Source organism: Perognathus longimembris, chromosome 7 (genome assembly GCF_023159225.1).
Source record: "Perognathus longimembris pacificus isolate PPM17 chromosome 7, ASM2315922v1, whole genome shotgun sequence".
In the NCBI taxonomy this organism is placed as follows: Eukaryota; Metazoa; Chordata; class Mammalia; order Rodentia; family Heteromyidae; genus Perognathus; species Perognathus longimembris.
The window spans coordinates 62847959-62869198 of NC_063167.1; the positions used below are offsets into that span (position 1 = coordinate 62847959).

The 21240-nt window shown below is 34.3% G+C and overlaps 1 protein-coding gene across 1 annotated transcript in view; it reads right to left on the reverse strand.

Moving 5' to 3' along the window:
* Positions 1 to 3206: 3206 nt before the first annotated feature.
* Positions 3207 to 21240, reverse strand: part of Col24a1 (collagen type XXIV alpha 1 chain) — a 265766-nt gene continuing 247732 nt past the window's right edge. Inside the window, exons 55-60 of the mRNA XM_048352139.1 lie at positions 16324 to 16389; positions 15569 to 15737; positions 9969 to 10078; positions 6491 to 6706; positions 3270 to 3710; positions 3207 to 3235 (exon numbers count right to left, since the gene is read on the reverse strand). Coding sequence (XP_048208096.1) covers positions 3564 to 3710; positions 6491 to 6706; positions 9969 to 10078; positions 15569 to 15737; positions 16324 to 16389 — 708 coding nt within the window. The 3' untranslated portion in view covers positions 3207 to 3235; positions 3270 to 3563. The remainder of the gene's footprint in view (positions 3236 to 3269; positions 3711 to 6490; positions 6707 to 9968; positions 10079 to 15568; positions 15738 to 16323; positions 16390 to 21240) is intronic.

Sequence of the window (21240 nt, forward strand, 5' to 3'; positions counted from 1 at the left end):
TTCAGTTACATACATAAGATAATGAGTATATTTCTTGTCATACTTATTACCCTCCCTAATTTTTCTCCCACCTTCCCTCCCTCTCAGTCTTCTCCCACATTTCCAACATATTGTCTTATGAGTATTACTATTGCATTGTTCACCCTTTATTCTTTGTCTCACCAGTTTGATGTTCCCCTTCCCTTCCCTAGTTCAGATAAATGTGTATATAATACCCAGGGTACCAAAATCAAATACATTGGCAACAGAGGGTAAACCAAAGGAAAGAAAAATGAAACAGAAAAGAAATAGGTTCACATAGTACATTAAAAACAACAACAACAATGAGAAATCTTTTGTTTCTATACCTTGTAGTTCATTTCACTTTGCTTCATCTTCTATGACCATATGTACATAGCTACTGAGATATTGTGATTCTCTGCTAGGACTATTCTAAGCATATACTAACTATGGAATCTATGTTTCTTTCGGTCTGGCTCATTTCACTTAATATGATTTTTTCCAAGTCTTTCCATTTCTTTACAAATGGGGTGATGTCATTCTTTCTGATGGAAGCATTATCATTTTCTCCAGTTGACTGTTTTGGGTGTCATTTTAAAAGTTCACTATGAAATTCAATGTCACTGATCCTGTATTTAGACAATCCCACAGATTCTACTTCCAACTTACTTGAGCTGATATGAAACTTTGGCAAAGTAGCAGGGTATAAAATTAACTGACAAAAATCAGTAGCTGTTCTATATGCCAACAATGAAAAGAGTAAGGCTGAAATCAGGAAAGCAAGTCATTTTGTAATAATGTCAATAAAAATTCAAATACTTAGAAATCAACTTAACCAAAGAAGTGAAGGACCTCTACAATGAAAACTTAAAAAATCTGAAAAAGGAAATTAAAGCAGATATGTGGAAATGGAATAACCTTCCTTACTCCTGGATTGGGAGGATTAACATTGTGAAAATGGCAATATTGCCAAAGGCTATATACAAATTCAGTGCAATACCCATCAGTATCCCAACTTCATTTTTTAAAGAAATAGAAGAAGCAATCCAAAAATTCATATGGAACAATAAAACAATCCTTAGCAGGAAGAACAGTGCTAGAGGAATATCCATACCACACTTCAAACTCTATTACAAAGCCATAGTAATAAAAATAGCTTGGTAATGGCACAAGAAAAGGTCTGTGGACCAATGGAATAGAACTGAGGACCCAGAAAGGAACCTACAGACTTAAGGCCACCAAATCTGTGATAAGGAAGCCCCCCCCCCCCCCAAAACAAGACAAAACAAAAAAACAGGATGGAAGAAACATAGCCTGTTCAACAAACGGTGTCAGCAAAATTGGTTAAACATGTGTAGAAAACTAGATCCTTGTATATCGTCCTGCACCAGAATCAACTCCAAATACAGCAAAGACCTTGAGGTAAAAGCAGATACCCTGAAAATATTGCAGGAAGGAATAGGGCACACACTAGGGCTCCTTAGTACAGGTTGAAACTTCCTCGATAAAGACCCAGAATCACAACAAATCAAAGAAAGGTTGGATAAATGGGATTGTATTAAACTGCAGACATTCTGAATGGCAAAGGACATAGCTAGCAATATAAGAGAACATCTTCACAAGCCACACCACAGACAAGGGCCTCATGCCTAAAATATACTTACAGCTCAAAAAAATTCCCCAAAAACAAATCCTCAAAGAAACAACCACCCCATCAACAAGTGGGCTAAAGACTTAACGAGAGACTTCTCTGAAGAGGCCATAAGAATGACCAATAGATACATGAAGAAGTGTTTAATATCTTTGTTTTCCTTTCTTTTAAAAAATTAATTATTTATTGTCAAAGTGATGTACAGAGGGATTAGTTTCATATGTAAGACAGTGAGTAGATTTCTTAGCAAACTTGTTACCTCCTCCCACATTTTTCTCCTCCTTCTCTCCCCAATTCTCTCCCACCCCCCAACTTGTACAGTTGGTTTACAGCAAAATGTCTTCTAAGTATTGCTATTGCATTGGTTTTCCATTTGACCATATGTGTAAAGCATATGTATTATGGCCTCATTTGTAAAATAGGGAAATAAGCTCAACAATCCTTATATTAACATATTTTCTACAAATGTAAGTATATATAATATAGAATACCAGAAGGGTTATCATAAGTAATAAAAGTTTATGGTAACAAAATAAAACAAAACCAGAATGATTTAAAACACATTTTTATTACAGATAAGTAACTGTGGTATGCTGTAGCTTAAAGTATGTTTATAATAGAAGAGCATGCTTTTTATATAGAAGAGGTATAATATTTTCTTTTAAAATTGTGTTAACATTTCTCTGACAACAAGGAAAGACTGAACTGGTTGAGCCCACTGGCAAAAGACTTTTTTCCTGGATGTTTCTTTTAAGACTGGTGAAATAAAATTCTTTTAAGTACCAACACATTAAACTTGAGAACAATGAAAGAAACTCAATGATTACTGTGCCACATATATTTTCTACAAAGCAGAAATAAAGTTTTTATAATTTAAAACAGCAGCAATTTCAAAATACTTGCTGAATTAAAACTTTACACAATATATACACAAAGAAAGTATCATTCCAGATGATCATGGATTTTTATAATAGTATATCACAACCCCTAACTTGTAACTTAAACCTACCACAGATGTAGTTGGCCTGAAATATTTTTTTACAACAAGTTAAAAGATAAAATAAAGACAAAGGACCCCCCCCCCCCCGATTTCTTGTGTATACACATAGGCAACAAGAGGCTGGCTTTGTTCCATATATATGAAGAGAATTTTAAAATAAAACAAAGACTTCACATAAATAATTGTTTAATTTTTACTAAGTATGTGGGACTGAACAAATTAAAATAAGTACTAACAATCAAAACATATCTTGATGTAACCAGTACATACACTCTTAATGACAAAGATGAAAAAAGGAAATAAAATAGATTATGAAAGCCACAAGCACCTTGTTTTAGAAAGAGCACCAAGCAACACAAAACGGCAACACATAAGAGGTAGTGTACCATCGGCTAAGATGTACATGTCCATGGGGACCTGGATACAGCTTAGTGTTTGGGAAAATGAGACGTATTAGACTGTGGCTTACAATTTTTAGACAGAAACATTGCACATTTGGGAGCATTAGCCAGTATTGCTCCACAGTGTTCTGTATCTCCAGCTGTCTAATGGGTACTTCGCTCTCAGACCAAAAAAAAATCTATCTATATATATACATATACATATATATACATATACATATATATATATAATTACCCTGAAAAATTCCAAGTTTATAGGGAATTCTCTAAGAAAGCTCAGATTAATAAAAAACATTTTTTAAAGAATTAAATACTTTATCATCCATAGTCTTTTAAAAATGCCTTTTTTTCCTTCTTAGGAGGAACTCTTTTCTTCCTGAGATTTTTTTATGATATAGCCAATATCTTTATTTTGTGCATTTCATAATGAATGACAGCATCATTCTGACTATATTTTTCTTTCTGCAGCAATTACCTGGCCAACAGTATGAATTCTAAACTAATCCAGAGACTAGAGAAAGCATACAGAACTACTTTCAATGTAATATTTTTGTTCTTTTTTGAAATGAGAAAGTTTTTGTACTTCAACTACTGGAAGTTGATTAGGGTCCTGGGTGTGAAAAAGGAACTTTGCCTTATGCCAGCTGCCATCTTGAATCTGTAAAATAAGAACAAAATTCTGTTGTATGTAGCATGTATTTAGCAGTCATCCTCAACAGATAATGCTCTTGATAGAAAATGTGGATTCAAGGTTTAAAGACAATAGAAAATATTTGAAATAGTACTCAATATATTGTAACAATTACTATCAATAACTGGAAATCTGTACCTGTTCATTTATTTTTAGTGGCATTGCATTTCAATTTTTTTTCACTTCTAGAGTCTAATGCCAGAATTTTTTGTTTGTGTTTTGTATGGATCTTCACACCAGATAAGAATTTAACGTCTACTATGAAGAATCCTATCTGTTCTCTGTTACTGTGTTTTTGACTAATTCTTAAGGGTAGGCATTTTTCTTGGGTGAAAAGGAATGAGTTATCTGAACCTCTGTGATTTAGGTAGAAATAAACAGAATCACCTCAATAAGTATTTCAAGTATAACAGGTCCAATCATCATTTTTCTATTTTTTCATTTGGTGGCTTTCCATTTATATAGTTTTATATAGTTTCCCCCTTTCTTTAAGTTTCTCATGTCTTTATATACTCTGTTAGTACTGATAAACTCAATGGAAACAAAGCATAACAAATCCTCTGAGGAAGATTTAACAAAACAAAATAAGGGAAAACATTTTACTAGTTTTGTGGTAAGTTTTATTCAGAAGCTTACTTACAGCATTGTTACAGAATGAACTTTGAAATTTGAGGATCTTTATAGATTATTTCAAGTGTAACTTTTAGATTAGAATTAAGGTTGTGGAAAATCTCTGAAAATCAGTAATTTTTCTAGTGTCGTAAGCTTGGCATGATAACTAGACCTAGAATTCTTTGTGTAAGATATTATTAGGTCATTACATCTTTCAAGTAATATCTATTGAGCACAAAGTACATTGCATCGTTAGATAATACAAAAGCACAAATTTTCTTATAGAGTTTGGGAAATGTACAGGCTAGGAAATTAATTCTGCCTTCTGAAGCAGTTTATAAAACTAGTTGGAGAAGTATGAAACAAACAAATATCATAAAAGGATGCATTGTGAATGAAGTTTAAATCATATTGGCAAGGAGTAACAAATTCATTTTTCTCTAACCAGAGTAGTCAGGAAAAATGCAAAAGATGAGCTTCAAAGTGTGTTTGAATCTTTCACTCGGTTAGAGAGATTGAGAAGGATGTTTCATAGAGAAGGAAAGGCACCAAAAGATGGTAAACACAAGGTGGTGGGACAGAGTTAAATAGAAAACCAGGTACTACTGCTTTTGTCATATATAGATGGAAGAAAAATAAAAACAATATCACAGGATTGGAGATTACATGAAATTTCAATGAAAAGTCACTACTGTGAGTCATGGGCTTTGGGACTGGGTCTGTATGGAATTGATTTCTTGTTTCTCCACTAAACTGCAGGACCTTATGCAAATTATTTACCTCTCTGCTTTCACTTTCTTACCTATGGAATGAGACTCATCTTTCTTTACAAAGCTGTTGTGATTAAATAACATATGTATTGCATATCCACTCATATAATGAGTAATAGAAGTAGTAATTGCTATTATTATTATTAATTATTATTACAACAGATCATCCTGACAATAGTTTAGCACAGCCAGTGAGAGCTTTAGCTAGAAAGGTAGGCTGGAACCTGATTGTTGTAAGTACTGACTGTGATTGGTCAGTTTGGAAGATGTCTCAGAGGTACTAGTACACCACTGAAAGTTTCTGGTAAAGACTACCAGTTATAAAAATTTGTTGGTTATACTGACCTCTTCCACTATAGAGAATAGGAGTCAGATACTTATGATTATTTACTTAAGATTTTTAAAATCCCCAAATACTGTTTGGAAATGAAATGTTACAAACTTCATACCACACAAGGGCAAGAAATGAAGCTACTTACAGTAATTAATGATTAATACATGAAGTAAACCACTTTATTTCTCCTAACAGGGTTACAAAAGTCTTCTCTGAAGGACCCGATAAGTCCAGGCATGGTAATCTATGCCTATAAATACCAGCTACTGGGCTGGAAGATTATAGTATAAGGCTAGCCTGGGAAAAAGCATGAGGCCTTATCTTAAAAAACAAACTAAACCAAAAGGACTGTGGCATGGTTTAAGTGGTATAGCCATTAGCTTAGCCAGCATGAGTTCAAGCCACAAAAAACAAACTAGACAAAGTATCCTAGGTTTTGATGGTAACTATAGATAGTAAGTAGATAAATGAGTTTAGCTGTATTCTCATGACAATTTATTTCCCAAAACAGATAGTGGGCCAGAGTTTGTCTATTTAGACTATAGGTAGACAATATTTGTTTCATGAAAATAAGTTTTAAAATAATGGATTTTTAAATATCAATTATTTTAATAAGAAAATTTAGCTAAATTGATTGAGCCAGTCAATCTACAACTATATTTATACTTAACTATACAGAGTCTGGTAAAATGAAAAAAACACCTTGCTTCTATAACTTGTCTTCCATGCAGTGATTAGAGCCATGAAAACACATAAAGAAACCAACATATATGTTCTGTCTGTCTATCCATCCAGATATAATTGTGTCATAAGAATAGAATTTAACTTAAATATATTCTGTACATGTAAAAGTAACCAGTTGGTTTAGCAAAAGTTGACAAAAATGAGAAAATAATTTTGAAAAAGATGGTTATGACAGGCACATGAAAACATCTTTCTATATTTTCAGTTTGTAATTAAAGTCTTACTGTCCTCATTTTACAGTTTTCTCTAAATCACATTGCACAATCCCCAAAGTTCCCTTCTCTTACCTTGCAGTCATCTGAAAGCACTTCAGGTTCAAGTAGAGTGTTTTCCTCAAAAATCTGCCCATTCCATCCTTTGAAACCAATAGGCAATCCTGGGCCAATTGTTTGTGCACTTGTCCACCCTGGGTCATTCAGACAGTGAATGGTGATGATATGGGTGGCTTCTGAGCTCAGTAAATGAAGGAAGTTCATCTGAACTTTCCCAATGCCGAACTCCAACTAATAACATGGAAGTAATATTCAGGTCATAAAATGTTGAAGTTTAGAAATTTTTAGTTTGGAGAAATATGTGGAAAGTTAACCTGAGAAAACTACTTTTCTTAGAATGTAAGTGCCCAGTTGGTGGTGTCTTGGTAAATCTTTAACCACTGTTAGAGATTTTATTTGTGTGTGTATGTGTAATCATGATTTACAGCATTTTCTAATTTCCATGGTAGAAACATTCCCACCATAGTTTTCATACTGCCAGACCATGTCACTGGTAATGGACTAAGAAAAAGTCTGACAATAGGTCCTCCTGAGCCTGAAAGAGTGGCTCCAACACACCACTAGGTTATTGCATACAATAATTCATTTTAGGTTAATATTTTAATCCATTTGTCATAGAACTCAGAAATTCTGTTATTCCTTCATATGAGATTTCATTTGAATGACTTTGGAAGTTAAAAGTTATAATAATAACATAACTTAGTAATTTAAACCAAAAGCCTTTAACAGTTAAGATGAAATCTTTTTCTTTGTGTCACCAGCCCCTAAAGTAACTCTAGATAGTGACTCATCAATAAATGTTTATTGAATGAATTAAATTGAAACCAGGGCATGAGCAAATGTTAACTTCTAAAATGAAGAGAGGAAAAACTGCAGCCAGAAGGTGTGACTGCATATTTTCTGAACTTAGGGAAATAGATGTTTCTACAGCTCTATATAATTATTGTTTTTACTACAGTGTTATTCAAGTAGGGAGATGCACATAGTATAAGTAAATAGAAATTATTGTTATTGAGGAATTTAAATGAATCTTCAAACAAAAATATTAATCATCGGGGAATAGAAAAGGAAAATAAAACAACTAAACTCAAAGCAACAGCAACAAAGAAAAAACTGCAATGGGCTCAGTATGTCCTTAGCCTGTGTTTGAATTCCAGCATCATGGCAAAAAAAAAAAAAAAAAAAAAAAAAAAAAAAGAAAACAAAAGGAAAATTCTGGGAAAAGAGAAAATAAGAATGAAAACATGGGAGGATAATCATAAAGACTAAGTAATGCAACCTTTTTACTTTGCAGATCAGTATCAGAAATGTGTAGAATATTAACCTCTCAGAGCCTTAGTTTCCTTGGGGGTAAAAGGAAGCCTAGCACTGACCTCACAGGGTTGTGAGAATTCACAGAAAAGCATTCCATTCTCTAGCTAGTGTCTGGTAGACAGAGCAGGTCTTCTGGTGGCTCAATGTAATTTTTAGGTAGCACTTGAACAGTCCCTGATTCTAAGTCTTTCTACTACTCTAGTCTTCATGAGGTTGAGTTTATGGACAAAATTAATGGTAGAACTTTTGGTTTTGGTTTTTGCGTATAATGGGACTTGAACTTAGAGCCTGGATGCTATCTCTGAGTTTTTGTGCCCAAGGCTAGTGCTCTACCACTTAAGCCACTGATCCATTTCTGCCTTTTTGGTGGTTAATTGGATACAAAAGTCTCATAGACATTCCTGTCCTGATTGGTTTTGGACCATGACTCTCAGATCTCAGCTTCCTTCTCCAGCACGTGTTTGGGAGAACTTCAATCATGGAAAGAAATGGAGTGCAGTTCCCTTACTGCTCAGAGGTCCTTTGCATAACATTTGCCCCAACCCAGAACCCTTTCCTCCCTTTGATAGTAGGAATAAAATTCCTGGGAAAACTTCCAGGGAGTGAAGATGACATCATAGATACTTCTTGTTGTTGTTGTTTTTATTTTTGCCAGTCCTGGGGCTTGGACTCAGTGCCTGAGCACTGTCCCTGGTTTCTTTTTTTTTTTTGTTCAAGGCTAGCACTCTGCCTCTTGAGCCACAGTGCCACTTCTGGACTTTTCTATATATGTGGTGCTGAGGAATCAAACCCAGGGCTTCATGTACACAAGGCAAGCACTCTTGCTACTGGGCCATATTCCCAGCCCACAGTCATAGATATTTTGGATGAAGATTGTTATATGGTTCTTTATGAGAAGTACATGGCTTGTTTGTGAAAGGAACCATTCCCTGCTCTGTTTCCATGAAATAATAGTCAAGGCCTACTGAGATGAAACTATGAAACACTCTAGTTAATGAAAGAGAGAGATAAGCTAGAGACTATACCTTCTAACTCTTGCTTTTATAATGATGAACAAGACATATGATAGGCGCATGTATTGATTCTTTGCCCAAAGAAACAAATTCTTGATAATATACCAAGCTGGTTTAATCAGAACAAAAAGAAATGCAGTTTTAATTCTCATGTATGTTATGAACAGAGCTAGACTTTAGGTGTTTTTGAAATCATTATAGTACTTGTACTAAAGCTAATTCGCATTTTTTTCTAATCAGTTGGTTTACAGAATTGGATTTGAAGGAAGTTTTAAATGGTATTAGTGAATGTCAATGGTGGATTACCATGAGCCCAGTACCAAAAATAGCAACCTTTTGTGGCAAGATTCCTTTTAATGATGATGATGTACTTTTCACTCAACTGTAGCTGATTGCTGATTATGAACACTGCAGCTATTTAGAGACTTTCTAATATATGTGCATATATAAAAAGTATCATATTTTTAAGGAATTAAAAAAACAGATCGGTGGGTGCCAGTGGCTCATGCCTATAATTCCAGCTAAAATTAATCTCTCTTGAGGCTGAGATCTGAGGATTTCAGTTTGAAGCCAGCTGGTGCAGGAAAGTCCATGACTCTCTTATCTACAATTAGTCATGAAAAAGTTGGAAATAGAGTTGTGGCTCAAGTGGTAGGGTCAAAAACTCAGGAACAGTGACCAGGCCCTGAATTCAACAGACAAACAAATGAACAAACAAAACTAGAGCAGTAGAATAACCAAACTGAGCCAATTATTTCAAAACACAATCAAAATGTTAGGATTTGCTTTGATTAGATACCCTTAAGAACCAAATTATTTTTCATATGTGATAAAGAATGAAGGACATTGTTCTCTTTCTTAAAATTTATACTTATTTCAGGGGATAGAATTTTTCTTGTTTTGTCAGTCCTGGAACTTGAACTCTGGGCCTACTTGAGCCACAGTTCCACTTTGGGCTGTTTTTGAGTAGTTAATTGGTGATAAGAGTCTCATGGGACTCTTTTGCCTGGGCTGGCTTGGAACTGCAACACTAAGATCTCAGCCTACTGAAGAGTTAGGATTACAGGCATGTGGTACCAGATCCCAGCAGTGGAAAGAACTTTAAAAATCATTGTTTACGGTTACTGTGTAGCATAGTGGTATATGTTCTAAAATTCAATACACACCTTTGTTACAGATACAGGAGATAAACATGTCTGGCCACCAGCACTAAAATTGCAGAAAACTTCAATGGCATCTGAAGCACATCCAAGGTTTGGATCAATCCAGTATTTTCCTATTAATTTATAGCAAAACACAGTCATTTCAGTCTCCTGCTAAACACTATATACGTACGTTAATAAAGACTTGTCCATTAAAATACATGGATTATAAACTTAATGATATTCAATAAGTGAATGAGACCAGTAAGGTCAATAGTAAAACTGTTTTCACAATTTAGACATGTCATAATTTTAATTGAAATGATAGAATCCCGAATGTGTTGCTTCATATTACAGATAAGATCTCAACTAGAAGCAAATTGTCTAAAGTTATTTAATTCCCAGAAAAGTTAAAGTTTATATAGAATTGATGTATTTTATATTGTTATAGATTTAAAGTGAATATTTTGTTGAAAAGAGAAGCAATTTCAAAATCTCTAAGGAAATAGTTCTTTAGGGGTAACACGGATGAGTAAAATGGATACAACTTTATTTTAAGAAGGAAAGTGTACAATTAAACAATCCTCATTTTTATGTTTTCTGCTTCAGATGTGCAAGCAGGTAAAACTGAAGGCTTACACTAGCGTAAGGCTCCCAAGCTATCCTGAGTGCACGGGAACTACTATAGGGTCCAAATTCACTCTTGTAGTCAATTAGTACAGCTGAAATGTGTTGTACTATCATCTTAATTACAGAATAACAGATTATTTAATAGCATCTCTTTCCAAAAACAAATGACAGGAATTATTGAATGAAGCAGTTCTGCTTTCTTACATTTAGACGATCAAATAGGGTTTTTTTTTGTGTGTGTGTGAAATGCTACTTTCTAAAATAGGTTGAGATAATTTTTCGTTCCTCCATTATCCAATAGCATAAGGTTCCTAGAGGCTGGGAAACATTGAGCTGTCAGGACATACAAGGATTTCAAAATTATTTGGTTCAAGACAGAATGCTTCCCATCTGCTTCTGGAAGCTTTCTGTACCCTGTTTGCTTGGACTGACAGTTTTGCACAGTCCCCAAATGGTATTATAAATATCCAAATGGCCCTTGGCAGAAAAATGATTCTCCACCCTGCCTCTAACTATCCAAACTTCCTTGCACATTTCCTCCTCCTCCTCCTCCTCCTCCTCCTCCTCCTCCTCCTCCTCCTCCTCCTCCTCCTCCTCCTCCTCCTCCTCCTCCTCCTCCTCCTCCTCCTCCTCCTCTTCTTTTGGAATTATTTTTTTAATTGTAAAGGTGATATACAGACTGGTTACAGTTACATAAGTCAGGTAATGAGTACATTTCTTTTGTCATCTCTTTTCTCCGAGGTTTTTTTCCTCTTGATCCACCTCACCCAATGCTGCATTTCTTTACCCTTTGTCCCATCATATCTGTGCATCCCTATACCCTCCCCCAAACAGATGAACTAACAAGAAAAAAGGTATGGAAATCAGCAACAGTGACAAAGGAAGATTAAAAAATAAAAACAACCTCTTGCTTCCATTTCTTGGAGTTCATTTTGATAAACATCATCTTATGATCATATATATGCACATAGCTGTGGAGTCCTTATGATCCTACAAAATGCATACTTGCTGAATTGATAGTAGCTAAAAGAGTATAAGCTATTCTCTACCAAAAAATTTTCAAGTTTTAGTGTACATTGGAACATCTGTCAAATAACATATTTGGATGTCACACCCAGGACTGTTGATTCACTAAGTCTTGGGTGGAGCATCAGATTCTGTATTTTCAACAAAAACCCAATTCTAGTCCAGGGGCCACATCTGAAGAAATCTACTGAAATATGGAAGAAAGGGGTAAAAGATAGTCACCCTTCTTAGTCTTTTTCACTCAGAATTGTGAATGTTTTATAAAATTTGAAGAAACTGCAGCTGGATTTTTCACCAGTATTAGAGGCTATTGAATTCAGGAGCTCCATTGTACAAGAATAAACTGGCAGGTGCTACATCATTTATGTCAGTGGGTGATCTATAAAGTCTTATATAATAAGATACCTTCTAGGCTCCTGCGGGCACTGCTTCTCTGGTCACCTGTCCAAGTTTGCCACAGCTTCTAGAATATTGTGCCTACAGGTGGGAAGCTGTCTTTCTTGCCACATCTAGACCATTTGGTCTAAACGTATTCCACATTGAAATTAGTATCATCATTTTATATCACCAATTATCCTTTCCTAATACAACTGTTAAGGATTTTCTTTAAAGATTGTCACTTGTAATTTGCTGTCACTTTCAGAAACTCTGTTTATGACCTCTTTCTTGGGGAGTGATAGCTCTCAGCATCCTGACCCCTTCAGTGCCTTGCATTGTGCTCTCCCAGTTCCCTGACATTTGATGATCCTATAGTTTCCCCTATTCTCATGATTTACTTTAATATTAACTGCCGGAGCCATACCTCGCCTATGTTTTTATCCACAATTCTATCTCCTCAATAATTTCACATTTCCTCTCTCTCCATCCTCCTCCCTCCCCATTGGTGGGTCACAGATTTCAGTGTCATAAAGCCACAAAAAACACTACCCCACTTCTCAACATAGCCAGGACCAAAGTAGTTTCAAGCAATGGGTTCATTTTTGCTGTCTCCAAAATCTTTGCTTGAAAGTTCCTCATGCTTTTAATTTTTTTTTTCCTGTCCTGGTCTTGAGCCTCTTTGTGCTCAAGGCTAGTGCTCTACCCCTTGCACCATAGCACCACTTCTGTCTTTTTATGAATAGTTGATTGAAGATGAGTCTCACAGATTTTTCTGCCTAGGTTGGCTTCAAACTGTGATCCTCATATCTCAGCCTCCTGAGTAGCTAGGATCACAGGTATGTGTCACAGGTGACCAGCTTTTGCTTTTAATTAAAAAATAATTTAGATTTCCAGTTTGAATTACTTGTTTTACTCTGTCACTTTTTCTTATAACCTGATGAGGTTTATCAACAATCATTTTCTTAAACTGCTCTTGGTGCAGGTCACCAGTGATCTCTGCCTTGCTCAGTCTTTTCTGTTTGACATTGCTCCATTCCACCCATCCATTCCTCTTCCAAATATTTTCTTGGATTTCCAGGATATAGCATTGATCTAGCTTCCCTTCTACTTTAGTGGCAGCTTCTTCCTAGATTTTTTTAACTGTTCACCTTTGTTTCTTAATTTTTAAACATTCAGAGTCCTAGGGCACAAGTTTTAGACTTCTCTTTTCTTCTACTCTTCCTTTTTCTGATGAAGGCCATTTGGATATTTATAAAATCATCTTTTATTGCATCTCACTTCAAATAAAGTGTCTAGATATATTGATTTTCAAGTCTTCCTGTGGTTGTGTTGGCAAGGCCAGACCAAATGATTTAGCAGGCCTTATGTGGCCTGAGGGGCTTGGCATTCCTGGTCGGTGATAGGGATTCTTAATAATCCAAGATTTTATATGACATTCATATAAAAATGACTTCATAATTTTTGCCCCAAATTGTAACCTGTCTCTTGACCTCTTTCTAGAATATTCAATTACCCACTTGACAGTTTTACTTGAATATATAATACATGGCTCAACTCCTAATCTTTTGTCCACATTTTCTTCTTTTGGAGTCCTCGCCCTCTCTAGTAATAGTAAAATTTTAGATTGAAAATCTTAGACTCATCTTTGGCCATTTTATTCTTTTCATAGTCTGCCTCATATAGATCAACAAAAACTGATGACTCCACCTTAATACAGACCCTTTCCCTGTGATTAGTTCTGGAACAATTATTTTAATAGTCCTCTCAGTGGTTTCCAGGTTTCTTCTACTCTAATTCCCAGTACATTTGCAAAGGTAAGATTTTAAAAACATAGACTAATTATACCATTCCTTTGCTCAAAAATTTAGAGGTTTCCTAAATGCTAAAAACAGTTTGAGTACTCTAGAAAGTCTTGCATAATCTTAGTATCCTTTTTATTGCATTTCCCACTCCTCTTCTATTTAGATACTGTCTTCCAGTCACATTGACCTTGCTAAGTCTAGAACTTACTAACTATACTCCCAGACTTGGAGCTTTTCTGTCTGGAAAATGTTCTCTAGATTTCTTGTGGCTCGATCCCTTCATTTGTTGTGATGACATTCATGTGCCACGCTCTGGGATTCCTTGTCTGATTATTCTATTTAAAACTAAACCTCTACCCTATTTCCTCCCTTCTCTTCTGTTTTGTTTTACTCTGTAGCCCTTACCATATAGTGATAAAAGTATCTGGGAACATAAAAACTTTCTCTCATATTCTATATTCTTCTATCCATATTCATACTGCTTAGCTATTTCTCTTGAAATAAAGACAGATCTTACATTTGGAATCCTCATTTTATATATCTTACAATGTCTTACTTTTTTTAGTTCTATAGAACTCTATATTGTTCCCTCAATGAGAGGAAAGACTCAAGTTTACAATTATAGGCAGTCACAATTATAAATATAATTTAAGTTTTATATTAATCTAGGACAGTAAATACCTATCAAAGGTAAGTACCATACTAATATAAATGTGTATTTTACTAAAATAAGTAAATATTTAACTAACACACATGTTTTACAGCATAAATGATATAAAATATATTTATATAATAAATATTTTTAGGGGGAGAAAAAATAAATTTTTTAAGTTGAAGGCAGATAAATTTGAAGAATATATAAATTTGTGTTGTAAATATATATATATATATACATGCATGTATATATATATATATATATATTTTAAACTAGTAGTACTATTCTTTTTTTTTTTTTGCCATTCCTGGGCTTTAAAGTCAGGGCCTGAGCACTGTCCCTGGATTCTTTTTGCTCAAGGCTAGTACTCTGCCACTTGAGCTACAACACCACTTCTGGCCGTTTTCTATATATGTGGTGCTGAGGAATCAAACCCAGGGCTTCATGTATAGGAGGCAACACTCTTGCCACTAGGCCATATTCCCAGTCCCCTACTATTCATCTCATAGAATGACATATCATAGTTTTATTTTTCAAATGGGCATATGGCAAATATGTTAGGACTAGAGATTTTAAAATTATAAATGATACAATATTGATTGTATAGTTGACCATAGGTCAAAAAAATTTAAAATAAAAGAACATAAGGACAGTTTCTTTTACTTAAAGGTTTCATTTTTGAACATTTGGCTCATGAATTTAAGTTAGCTACATAGGAATGAGAAATTTCTAAGAATGATACACAATGGCATTTTTCATGATCATGATCATCATATCATGCTATGATATACATCTTACTGTTGTTCACTTTGATGATCCTGAATTACCACATACTGGGAGATGATCCTGTGTGCCAAGCTCAAAGTCAGCCTTACCTATCTTGAATTTTAATACTAATATGATGTATTCCAAGCACAATGCATGAGTAAAGGTTAGAGATGGAGTTATATCAGGAATATATCTTTCTCGGTAGCATTTTTGTTTAACGTCATTAAAACTTTTTTTTTTTTTTTTTTTTTTTTTTTTTTTTTTGCTATTTTGCCATGAGGACTAAGACTTAGAATAAATGCACTGCAAACCTAAGATGTTGGAATGGAGTCAAACATCAGAATTTGAGGAAATCAAGAACTCACCATCTGACACTTTGTGTTCACAGTTAAGCAAATCTTTGCAGATTCGTGCTGGGTTATCTCGTGTGCCAAGAGGATTCTTGATGCTGTGCAGTAAATTGCTAAGGTAACTCAGTGTTTTGAATATCTGTGTACCATGATCCACTGAAGTCACTTCAGTATTCTGGTAGCTCTGCAAAATCATCACAAGAATCATATAAACAATAAACTCCTAATGTGTATCATGGCTAAAGGTGAAAGAAAACCTGCTCCTAATTATGTACAGTGAACTGGGAATGGGCCGTAAAGAAGAGCTTATATTTAAGTATAGGTATATGTTTACACTTCATTAGCATTGATCCTAAATAAGAGATTAAATTCACCTGTGAAAGTTTGGTTATTAAACTGACACAAGGCTTATGTCTATTGTATATTTTTTATAATACATATTGAATAACTAGAGTTTCAATAAGAAATGAGTGATGATGATCGATTCCATTTTAAGAATCTAGAGTAATTCATATATGTTTTTCAATAGAACTAAATTTCTTAAAAATCACTATGAACATCACATTTTTGTTTTAAATATATTCTGTACCAAATAGCCTATAAACATATTTCTGCTTAATTATAGTTTATCCTTTAAAATAGTATCAGATTTTTAATTTATTTAAGTTAATCTTTGTGGCAATGTTGCAAACTTTCACAAAGGCTTCCAAACATTCCTCATTCAATTTGCATATTGAGATTGCCAATATAAATAAAGCCAGATATATTACCTCCATCTGTAGGGCAGTATTTGATTCAATCAAGGCTTGAATAGCAGCATTGATATCCATTGGTTTCTGTATAAAACAAAACCATTTGAGATCAGCAATAAGATCAACATTGAGTGCTCTAAAGTACAGGCCATAAATCCTGAAAGCAGTGCTGTTAAAGTAAACTAGACTTATCTAAAAGAGGGTTTGTAATTCCTTTGGTTAGACAGATCTTGCAAATATTACCTGGCTATCACAAAGACAATATACTACCTTCATCTAGATCTCAAAAGACTCCTAATTAAAACAGAACCCAAGTCTAAAGCCCTCAGATATAAACCTTTTTGTTCCTGCTTCATATGAATGAACACACATACACCATTACTCAAATGGAAAGAAGAATGAAATAGGATCCCTCCATTTAATAAATTGTAAAGTGAAGAATAAATAACCATAGTAATTTTTAACAGTTACATTCTTGGAAGGGAACTAGAATAAAATGCTACTGTCCTGATGTAGTCACCACATTATTTAATCTGATACCTCTGTGGTCTTAAAAACAATTTCTGAAGTTGGAAAATGTACTATTAGTCCCAAAAGAAATAATACAACATGAATCCAATCTGTTCCTGCATTTAATAAAAGATATTTTTAGAGGAAAAACTCAGTATAAGCATTAGTAAAAGTCTTTCAATAATTTTTATTTAAAATACAAGCATAGAAATTAAGAAGCATTTGGTTCTGGGAAATACCATCTGCATAAGTTAACCAAACAATCTAATTTCTTTCATAATAATTATATTGCTAAGATATCTTTTTACTTGAAGGTCCATATAATAGAAACTTTTCAACAGCTTACAAATCATGGTTGGTAAAATGAAAAAATATTTAAGATGATGGAACGATCAATAAAATGCACTCTCCCTTGCCCCTACATATGGTTTTCATATTGGAAAAGAATTGATTCATTCTCTCTCTCTCTCTCATACATATACATGTATGCATATATATACACATACATATATACATATACATACACACATTATATATGTACATATATATACACCTATATGGCCAAATATTGTGATACATACTGAGGATAAAATGGTAAACATAAAAAAGAAACTTGTCTTAGTGAAGCTAAAAGTTAACAGAAGATGCAGGCAATCAGTAACCTAAAAACACATAATGACAAATTGTGATAGTTCTATGAAAAAAACATGTGGACCTATCAGAGAAATTTGGAAGTAAATCTCTATGCAATCCTTCAAAGGAACTCCCCATATTCAAATTGTATAGATGGCAGGAAATGGTATATTTACAAGATAACATGTTTTATGTTTTAATACCCTTTTTAATGACTGGATTCATATATGAAAGCTAAATTGTCACATTATTATATACCAAAACTTGGTGAATGGTAGGTTTTAAATTTCTTTTTTACCCTATTTTTCATCATGGCCTGTATGTTAAGTAGGCACTCTACTGGTGAGCTTTGTCCTCCCCATGCTCCATCTTGCTAAAATGATACCTTAAAGGTGAGTAACAGTGTGAAACCTGGAACCATTGAAGTGTCATTGAAGTGTCTACTCTTCTATACCAAAAAGTATTTTTCTACCTTAAACTTTGATAAAGTATTTGTTACTTATGCAGGATGTTAACAATATGCTTTGATCATTGATCATGCACCCCCCATCGTATTTTAGATATATCCAAAGAATTCAATGAGGGGCTGGGAATATGGCCTACTGGTAACGTGCTCGCCTGGTATACATGAAGCCCTGGGTTCGATTCCTCAGCACGGCATATATAGAAACAGCCAGAAGTGGCACTGTGGCTCAAGTGGTGAGAGTTCTAGCCTTGAACAAAAAGAAGCCAGGGACAGTGCTCAGGCCCTGAGTTCAAGCCCCAGCACTGGCAAAAAACCCCAAAACAAAACAAATAATTCAATGAACTATTTATGTAGAGCTAGAGGAAAATAGGAGAAATGTGGCTTACCAAATATAAAATGCCAAAATATAAACAGAAATCATTTCATAGAGCCAAATAAAAATTATGAATTTGAAAAATATAATAACTGAGATGAAAATTTACTAGACAGGCTCAACATTATTGTTTTCCCCTGTGTTACTAGGGAAATATACATGCTAGGGAAGTGTTTGACCACTGAAACACATCCCTAGACTTTCAAGAGTAGCTTTCAATAGGCAACAGAAAAGAATGAGTGAATTAGAATATAGGTTTATTGTAATTAACCTATGTGAGCAAAAAAAAGAAGGAAGAAAAGTGAACCAAGGCTCTCAGACCTAAAGGACACTATTAAGTATGGGAATATATGAAATATATGAATTGTAGGGGGAGAACAAAGGGGGCCTAATATTTGAAGATATAACATCCAATGTGTGATGAAAAACATGAATAGATACATCTAAGGGATCCCTGAACCTCTCTAGATACCTAATGATTAAAGTGTTAAATGCTGTTGATAAAGAAAGAATGTTAAAAGTAGAGGGGATAGAGATTCATTATATTCAATAAATTCTCGGTCAGAATAACAGCTGGTTTCTTACAAAGTTCAGAAAGATGAGCAAGCCATGAAGGAAAGCATCAGAGTATCAAAAGAAAAGAATGCCCACCAAGAAGTTCTTACCTAGTAAAACCTCCAAAAAAAATGAAGGGAAGTTAAGATATGCAGATAAAAGAAAATAATTTATCATTATCCTAGTTATAGCAGAAAAATACTTGTAGTCTGAAATTAAGGGATACTTGTCACAAACCTGAATTTACATAAAGAAATAAAACCCATTGGGAAAAGTGACAATCTGGGAAGGTATAAAGATAGCATAGAACTATGTGTGGTGGTATATACCTGTAATTCTTGAATTCAAAAGGCTGAAGCAGGAGGATTGTAAGTTAGAGGCCAAACTAGGCTAATAGTGAGTTCCAGAGGAACAAAGACACTGTTGAACCCTAATAGTAAAATTAAAAAGAACAAAATTGGAGGCAACATACTTTCTGATTCTAAAATACACAGCAATGCTACAGTAATCAAAACATCTAACTACATAAAGACAAACACAGACAAAAGGTTAGAATGCACAGTCTAGAAATAAACCCTCACATGTATGAGCAAATGATTTTTTTTTTAAGAGATGCCAAACTGGGAGTTGGTGGCTCATGCCTATAATCCTAAACAACTTAGGATATCCGAGGATCGTGATGCAAAGCCAGCCCCAACAGGAAAGTCTGTGAGACTCTTATCTCCAATAATCTACTCAGAAAAAGCTGGAAGTGGCACTGTGGCTCAATTGGTAGCATTGAGAGAAAAGAAGCTCAGGATCAGAGCTTAAGCCAAGAGTTCAAGCCCCAGGACTGGCAAAAAAAAAGTGATGCCAAGACAACTCATGGAGGAAAGGACAGTCTTTTCAACAAATGATACAATGAAAATTGAGCATCCATATAATGTGCACTTTGATTTTATACCATATATAAAATTAACAAAAATGACTCAAAATGGATCAAAGACCTAAACATAAGCTACAAAACTGTACAAGAAAATAAGGGAAAATGCTCATAACATTAGGTTTGACAATGATTTTCTTGGAATGATTCTAAATAGAGACTCAATGAAAGAAAATAATAGATAAATTAGGCTACACTGAAATAAAAAATAATGTGTTCATCAAATGTTTAAAAGGTAATTGATTGATGAGGAAAAAAATATTTTGAAGAATGTATCTGGGTAGGGATTGACATTTATAATACATAAAGATTCCTACAACCCAGCAACATAAAAATAAGCAAACCAATTGGAAAATTGGCTAGATATTCCCCCAAAGAAGACATACAAATGGACAATAAATACACGAAATTACAATCAACACCAAAACCTCTTAGGGTAACACAAATAAAAACACAATGATATATACTTTATAACAATTAAGATGTAAAAACAAGATGAAACAAAACCAACAGAAAATACCAAGTGGAAGGACATAGAAAAATTGAATCCATTTATATTCCAGAAATGTAAAATTGGTAGGGTACTATGCACCTCATTAAAGTTCCTCAAAAATTTAAACATAGACTTACTATGTAATTCAATGATTTCACTTTTAGCTAACATGTCCAAATGAGTTGTAACTAGGAACTCATACATTTCTACACCCACAGAAACCTTGCAATTAAACAATGGAGATGGACATAAAAATAAATGAGCAAGAATGAAGAAGGGAAAGCTATCAGTTCTATCTCAAAGTGTGATGAGGGGATGAAAATAAGGAAGAAAAAAATGAACTTTAGAAAGAACATTTACAGTTGGGTGCTGGTGGTTCACTCCTGTAATCCTAGTGACTCAGGAAGCTGAGATCTGAAGTTGGCCTGGGTAGAAAAGGTTGTGAGATACAACCACAGGAAGGTGATACAAGAACATCATCAATAATAGAAGCTACAGATACACATGGTACGTTGAAGGTAGTTACAACTGTGATATAACAATCGTTTCCATAACGTGGAAATCATTTCACTTAGCATCATCTTATGTGTTCATAAGGGTATAGCTATTGGGCTCTTGTGATCCTCTGCTGTAACTTGCCTAAACCTGAACTAATTACTCCCACCTACACTATCTCTGTAACATTATCTGAGTATATTGGAAACCATGTATACTGGTATTAGAACTAGGAAATTGAAAGGGAATACCAAAATTGAGAGACCTAGGGTAAAAAAAGAAAAACAACTACAAAAGCAATACTTGCAAAACTGTATGGTCTAAGTGAATGGAACACCTCATGGGGGGAAAGGGAAAGGGGGAGGTGGAAGGGGGTATGAGGGACGAGGTAACAAACAGTACAAGTAATGTATCCAATGCCTAACGTATGAAACTGTAACCTCTCTGTAAATCAGTTTGATAATAAAAATTTGAAATAAATAAAAAGA